The 8,090-nt window shown below is 42.0% G+C and overlaps 1 protein-coding gene across 1 annotated transcript in view; it reads left to right on the forward strand.

Moving 5' to 3' along the window:
• The window catches only part of ARHGAP24 (Rho GTPase activating protein 24), a 38,847-nt gene that overhangs the window by 27,303 nt on the left and 3,454 nt on the right, over positions 1-8,090 (forward strand). The window contains exons 4-6 of the mRNA XM_009280219.2: positions 1,319-1,392; positions 2,191-2,312; positions 5,914-6,982. Coding sequence (XP_009278494.1) covers positions 1,319-1,392; positions 2,191-2,312; positions 5,914-6,982 — 1,265 coding nt within the window. The remainder of the gene's footprint in view (positions 1-1,318; positions 1,393-2,190; positions 2,313-5,913; positions 6,983-8,090) is intronic.

Genomic DNA, 8,090 nt, shown 5'->3' on the forward strand with positions numbered 1-8,090 from the left:
AAGATCTGTGGCAAACTGTCTTCTATTGATCATAATTCTTCCACCCACTGAAATCAGACTGGTTTCTTCGCTGTCCTTTACAGCTTGCTACAAGGTGCAAATTTTTGTCAGCTGCTTGCAAAAGGTGGGAGTGGGCTGTTCAGCTGGTTTAATTTGCGCTGCTCTTTGCATAAGTTATGGTAGGGGATCCTCAGAGCTAAAGTTGCAGCTATTTACTTGTGCATGTTGCATATGTTTCTAACCATTGATAGCTCCAACATAAAGCCACCTGACTGCTCCGCAGTTAGTCATCATGCAGTTTATACTTGCAGTGATATTCATTTTCAGATTAAATTTTTAGTCATTTTATATTGGCTTAGTCCAATATAAAAGTGTATTTATGTAGTTCCTTTGCAACTATGCCATGAAGCACTTTATTAAATTAATTTTGAAAGCAAGATTCAAATTACAGTGGCCTGTTGGTGCTGGCAGTTTGTGGAAAATCAGTACCCTAGGTGATGAGCCACTTCAGTCCTCTTTATGGTGGCTTAGTAGTCCAGCTATAAGACTGTCTGACTAGATTTTCAGTTGATCTTTGTACATACAGAAGCTAAAAGTGCAGTCACTGTTAAGGGAGAGAGCTGTGCATCTTGTTTCCTTTCTTGGCCCACAACCAGCAAACTTGTGCACTGTCAGTCTACCCATCTTGATTTGCATTTGTTTTCGTAACATTGTAACCAAAACCCCACTGCTGCTGGCAAAGTACCAAAACCCCATACTGAAAAATAGTCGAAATGCACTCACTGGTTGGCACCGAGCATAGCCAGCGTATGTTTCCACAGGGCACAGAAATTAGCGTGTGCTACTCTGCTTGTCCCATTCCCAGGGTGGCCACAAACGGAAATAACTCTTTATTGGTCTGAATCTAGTATGGACCAGAACTGGGTAAAATACCCAAATAGTTTCTGTATGAAAATGCCAATTAGTTCAAACCAGAACTGTTCCTGGAAGCCTGAGGCTTCCAGCAGGAAGAGGAATGGAGCTACTGGTCAAAAAGAAGAAAGAGTGAAAGAGAGGGAAAGACAGGATGAAACCAAGTTATTTATTTACTTGTTTATTATCCAGAGCTAATCCTTGTTAGCCAAATATAGCTTTCCCCATCCAAAATGGGTTCCACAAGCTGTTCCTGATGGTAACCTGTAGATAGCATTTAACACTGCAGTTTCAGTGATGTGTTTATTGTCTTGTAATTTGAATTGCTGACTTTTTTTTTAATCTCTGGTAAAATACTAAGAAACTGTACCTCCTCACTCTTTTTTTTTTCTTAAACCACTTAAAGGGCCTGAAAGAACTGGTGAAGCAAGTGAAGAGCCTGCCAGCTGTCAATTATAATCTGCTGAAATATATCTGTAGGTAAGTGCTCTTGCAAGAATATCACAATGGCATTTATAACTGTGAGCTGACAGACAAACCCGTCTGAGTATGTGCCCTGAAGGAAAAGCATTACTCACAGTCGGAGGATTGGAGAACTTAAGTGAATGCACTAAAAATACAGGTTTGCTGCATGACTAATTACTAATTTGCTCTATCAAGGTGCACAGTTACGACTTTCCTTTCATAAGCAGGCCGCACTCAGCAAGAAACGCAAGAAGGTAGAAGTGAATATATTCTGTCCTCTTTATAGGACCCTGGTTTTCCCATTTCTAACTGTAGTTATTGGCATTGGCAGTGCACTCCTGAAGCATGGTATCCTTGAAAACTGTGTATATCTTATAGTATATAGAATAGTTTTGTGGATACATCTGAGATCTTAAAAAACATGTCTTACACAGTTGCAATTTGTGAACTTATAGAAAGTTCCCAGCATAGAAAAACATTTTTAGAAGAATATAAACTTTTTTAATTGACAGTTTGCATTTTGAGGATATTTTTTGAGCCAAGTAGTTGATTGATTATGCTGAAGAAAGTTACCATCTTCAACAGAGTTATCTTGTAGTCAGTCCAGATTGAGATTTAAATTCTGTTATCAATGTATCATTTTGAAGAAAATCTGAAGAAGTTGAGGAAAATCGCCTTGAGCTTTCAAGATGTTCCATGAGGATTTGGAATTGAATACTTGAACTGTGTTAAGAAACCATCACATGCTTTGAGTTTTTTGGTTTTTTTTTTTTCCTTTTTACATGTTCCTTAAAGGCCTCTTTCTTCCCACAGATTCCTTGATGAAGTCCAGTCTTATTCAGGCGTAAACAAAATGAGTGTGCAAAATCTGGCTACCGTTTTTGGCCCCAATATCCTTCGCCCCAAAGTGGAAGATCCTCTGACTATCATGGAGGGTGAGCTTACTGTACATAAGTTGTAATAGAAAGAAGGAATGTCTTTAGGTTTATTAACAGTACATACCAGGCCATGTAGTATGTGCAGTAAGTTCCATGTATCTGTTTTATAGACACAGAATTCTTCAACCTGAATGAACTTCTGGGTTAAATCTTGCAGGTTACTGTAAAAATGACTGAAACATGCAGCATTGCAAACAGACTGCATGAGATTGTGCTGCCCTGGCAACTTCACTAAAAATGTACTTTTTCTCTCAAAACTTGCTGCAAATATGGCATGTTCTTATTCAGCACGTGTGGTTGGAGTGCCGTTAATATTTTACCTGCAGTTCTTAAGGATGAGAAGAAGTTAGTACAGGTTTGTACTGCAGTGACCCATGTAGAATCCCCCACAAGGCAGTGGTATATTACATGCCTTCTTGCACAACAGTAATCAAATTGTCAGCTGCATTCTGTTATTTACAGCAATGTCCAGGTATAGCATTTTGCTGTGATTAAGACAAAAATATGGCCATGACAATCTCCTCCTATAATTTCCTCCTAGGCTTAATCTTTGTGACTTTAATTCTCCATAAAGTACATGATGCCTTTTCTCCCTCGAAACACTTTTTTCTTAATATGTAGGATTTACTTAACTTTCTCAGAAATTAGGGCTGTACACAGACCCTGCACTGAAAATTTTACCAAAACTCAAAAATGCAGCGTTCATTGTTTATTTGAAAGTGTGTGAATTTATTCTTTTTCTGTGGGTTTGATGCTTTTTCTCTTCCCCAGATACAACAATTCCCCATATACGTTGTTCATTTACTTGTTTTTCTGAAGTCTTATGTTTCCTCCTTCTTCCTTTTACTTCTTAACACAATGAGTATGTTATTATGAACAGAAACATGGTGTTTCCAAATCATGTATGAAAGCAGTGAATACCCAGGGTTAGCTATCTGAACAGTAGCTCAGACAAGCCAGAAAACCTTCTGATGTGGAAAGGGTTTTTAATCATCATCTTCACTTTAATGTCTGGATTCTCATTGTCACAGAGAATGGTTTGATCATGCATTTAACTCAAAAGGGTTTGCAAGAGCAGGTGTCCAGTTTACGTGCATGTTTATTATGACTGTGCATTAGTATCATCAAACCTGTGCAGCTTCAAATACCCTTAAATCTGCATTTGTGGCTTCCCCCTGGGTTCTGTACATACTTGTCTCAAATGCACTGTGACTATCTGATATGGGGGTGCAGAGATAATCTTCACTGTGTCATTGAAGTCCTAGTTTACACATCTTACATCATCTCCCCATGGTATTTTGAGAGAGAAACACAAGAGTCTTTCCTGCTTTGTTTCCTTCCTCTTCAACTGTCTTGTCACGTCTCTCACAGGAGTTATGGTTTTTGTGTGTGTGTGTGCATGCGCGCATGCTGCCTATCACTTCACTTTCAACCTGTCTCTTTGTTTGTACCTACAGAACTGCCAGACTGACTGGAATAGTAGCTTCTCTTACCCTGACACTTCTGTAGAGCTTAGCAGCCTGGTAGATAACCGCTGTGAACATTTCTCTTGGTCAGGCAGCAAACTGTGCCTTTTTTTCCATGCTTTTGCATTAATAGTACAAAAAGTACTTCAAATTGTTCATAGATTGGAATTGGAGAGAGATGTCACAGAGCTGATTTATACCACTGAAGTCAATGAGAATGGTATCTCACAGGATGACATTTACTGATGGGATACCATGTATGTTCAGCTCACCCGGGGCAGGGGAGACAAATGGAGATTTGGGATGGGGAGAGAGGAGTTAGCCATTCCTAAATAAAATACTATCTTCTAGTTTTATATTTTTCCAGAACTGGCTGCTGCCTAAAGTTTGTGGGTTGTTTTTTGGGGGCTTTTTTGAAAGTTTGAGCAAGGAAGTTTTGGGTTTTTTTAAACCGGGTGGAAAGGGAAAATAGTATGTTTTTCCACTTCTTGAAAGCAACTCTCCAGCCTGTTTATCAACAGCCCTAGCACGAAAATGATGGTGGCTGCTGTAGAAAATGGCATGGATACTACAATCATTGAAGGGAAATACACGTATTTTTTAACTTATGAGAAACAGGTTTGATTAAACAGATTTATGACTTCTCTTTAAGCATAACTTTAAGATTTGACATGAGACAATGCTGATTTGCAATTGGGCTACGCATAGTTAAATGTATAAGAGCTTTTAAAAACACTGTACATCAATTGGTGCTCATGGCCACCCTTCTTCAGTGCTCTTTGATTTTTGGAAGATACAGAGTGCTTTTCTTGCACAATCATGCAAAGTCAAACATGCAGCTATGGGTAACCATACCTGTATAATGGGGATGAGGAGTTGTTTTTGTTTGGTTCAAGAGAGATTTTCCAGAATTCCAATCATGGGACAATTTTTTCCTGTCAAACACAGTGGTAAAAGTTGCCTGAATACAGTGCAATGTTTGTACTAAAATTCTGCACATAACAGCTAATGTCCTCAGAAGGAATACAGCTGAATGTGCCATGGGAGTAACTAAGTGAATTTTCCTGCTGCATAGTTCTAATGTATGATTTTGGCTTAGCAAACAAACAAACAAGAACACTAAAAAAAGATGTTGTTGAGTACCCACATTGAATTGGCTCTTAGTAGTTGTATTTTAAAAGGGTGGGGTATAAAGATCCAGAATATTGCAAAGCACTTGATGTGAAACAATATTGCACAGTGGGAAATTACTGATTAGAAGAGCACAGCATGCCTCTGAAAGCTCTCTAGGAGCTTAAAAATGGGGTCGTTATTATAACTACCTTGACCTTGTTCCTGAAATATTCTTAATAATCCTTAATGAGGGTCTGCTTAACGAAATAGAGTTGCACATCTTTATTACCCCAAGTCCAGTTACAAATGCTAGTGTGTAAATTACAGTGCAGTCAAGTGGTGTGAACACCAAGGGGTTGTTCTTTAAGAGGAAAGGTAGCCATTTATTACAGCAAGTAGCAAGCTGTGGTCCTGCTTTAGTTCCGTACTGTGCTATAATATGGCATAGTTTCCTGGTTGCATATAGTCTCACCACGGAGTGGTTACAGGCATTCACATTAAATTAATTCTGTCATATTACTGCCCTGTTTTGCTCCAAAAGACTAAAACGTCTGTGGTCCAGCAATGCAAATCCTTTGCCTGCCCGTTTTCTGTTAAACTACTAAATACAAGTGCTGTGCCAGAATAAGATTTTGGTTTTAAAAATTATCGCCACATTGAGTTGAAACACATCACTTACAATGATGTTATCCTTTGCTACTCATCTCCTGCTGTGGTCTTCCTGGGATGCAGTTACTGTCACAGTAATAGCTTCTTCACAGAAGTTCCTGTTCTTAGGGGGTCTATGAGGCCTGCTGGCTTGGTTTCATGGAAGGAAGAGGTGGCGCTGATCTGGCCCAGTAGCCAGAAGCACTTCAGGCGTGTTAAACATTCAGGATGTTAAACAGATGGATGCATTGCGTAAATGTTTGTATAAGCTGAATGTTTACTAAGTATTTGTGGAATCTGATGGATAAAGTATATTTATGCCCTAAACAAAACAGGCCATTAATGACCATGTGCTTGGTGTCTCCTTTCAGGTACAGTAGTAGTCCAGCAGCTAATGTCAGTGATGATCAGCAAACATGAAGAGTTGTTTCCCAAGGATGCAGACCCTCAGATGGGACCCGAGGTATGCAACAACAACAATGAAATGCCAAAGAAAGCGATTGCGGGGCAGCTACAGAACAAAGAGAACAACAACACCAAGGAGACGGCAGTGAGGCGCTGCTCTTGGGACAAACCTGAGTCTCCCCAAAGGGGAAGCATGGACAATGAGTCTCCGACTGCTCTGCCAGGCAGCAAGACAAATAGCCCCAGGAACAGCACCCAGAAACTAGATGTCACCAGAAGCCCACCACTCATGGTGAAAAAAAATCCTGCTTTTAATAAAGGCAGTGGCATAGTCACCAACGGGTCCTTCAGCAGCTCTGTGGAGGGCCCTGAGAAGAGCCAGACCTTACCAAACTGTACCCTGCAAACGAGGAGAACGTCGTCCCTGAAAGGACCAGTGACTAAGATGGGCACACACAGCGTGCAGAACGGAGGTGTGCGTATGGGTGTTTCTAGCACAGACGGGCACAGCAACACCCTCAACAGCCGGACCCCAGGCTGGGTGCCCAATGGCTACGTCACACTGAGGGACAACAAGCAGAAGGAATCGGTGAGTGAGTCGGGCCAGCACAACAGACTTTCCACCTACGACAATGTACACCAGCAGTTCTCTATGGTGAACTCTGATGACAAACAGAGTGTGGACAGTGCCACCTGGTCAACGTCTTCCTGTGAAATATCCCTCCCTGAGCACTCCAACTCCTGTCGTTCATCCACCACTACCTGCCCTGAGCAGGACTTTTATGCAGGTAACTTTGAAGACTCTGTGCTGGATGGACCACCACATGAAGACCTCTCTAACCCCGGTGACTATGACAACAAAAGTGACAGAAGGAGTGTGGGCGGCCACAGCAGCCGAGCCACCAGCAGCAGTGATAACAGTGAAACATTTGTGGCCAACAGTACTAACAATCACAGTGCTTTGCACAGCCTGGTGTCCAGCTTGAAGCAAGAGATGGCCAAGCAAAAACTAGAGTATGAGACAAGGATAAAAAGGTAAGATGGTTTGGCTCTACCATCTGACTGCCTTTTGCAGAGTAAATCCAAGAAGTTTTCCTTCTTGTGACTTGCTAGCAATCTGCAGTCACTGGGTGCTCGCCACCTAGTTTCCCATCTTTCAGTGTTGACATACTCTGACGTTGCTTTTGTGATATAATGATCTAAAGGGGTTTGTTTCAGAGCAATTGCTTGCCATGGTTGTGACACACATCAAAAATACTGGCATCAAAAATAAAGCCAGAACCTTGTGAGTTTCTGTAGAATCTAATTAACAAAATCAGTAGGCTTTCATAATGTTTTCATTAGTTGATGCCTGTTCTCCAGAGACTGAGGGGCAACTGGGCATCACCTTTCAGTGAAAGCAGTGCCGTGGCTTATTCCACCTGTAGTTTTTTGGACTGGGAAACTGCTGGAACTCCTTTCCAGAGTCCTCGTTCCTCTTGAGACAGTGCTGCGTCTGGGAGTTACCTCTGCTCACGGTCCTATCTCCGCACTGCTGTTTTGCCTGAGCCTTTCCTTCACAGCTCGGACCTGTTAAAAAAGGCAAGGGAGAGCTGTGTCTTTGTTGATAGATAGTGCGGACTCTTCTCGCACACAACAAGGTTGCTACGGTGGATGGCCATGATCATCAGTGAATAACCTCAAAGTCTGGGCTTAGCATTAACTAGTGCACACAGCAGTGCAGAGCTGAATGCGCTCTCTTTGTAATAAAGGTTCTTCAGAAAAACTGTTCAGGACTTGTCTTCTGTTCTCACCTCTGTTGCACAGCAGCCCTTTGCATTGGTACCTCTGGCACTGCAAGTCATACCTGGAACACAATGTGTTAGAGCTACTGGCAACAGCAGCTGCCAGCGAAAGTGCAGCGTACAGAATATTAGTGGCTGGAAAGCTGCCTGGCGGAAAAGGACCTGGGGGTGTTGGTCGACAGCCGGCTGAATATGAGCCGGCAGTGTGCCCAGGCGGCCAAGAAGGCCAATGGCATCCTGGCCTGTATCAGAAATAGCGTGGCCAGCAGGAGTAGGGAAGTGATCGCGCCCCTGTACTCGGCACTGGTGAGGCCGCACCTCAAATACTGTGTTCAGTTTTGGGCCCCTCACTACAAGAA

Source organism: Aptenodytes forsteri, unplaced genomic scaffold, assembly GCF_000699145.1.
Source record: "Aptenodytes forsteri isolate BGI_AS27 unplaced genomic scaffold, ASM69914v1 Scaffold227, whole genome shotgun sequence".
NCBI classification, from domain to species: Eukaryota; Metazoa; Chordata; class Aves; order Sphenisciformes; family Spheniscidae; genus Aptenodytes; species Aptenodytes forsteri.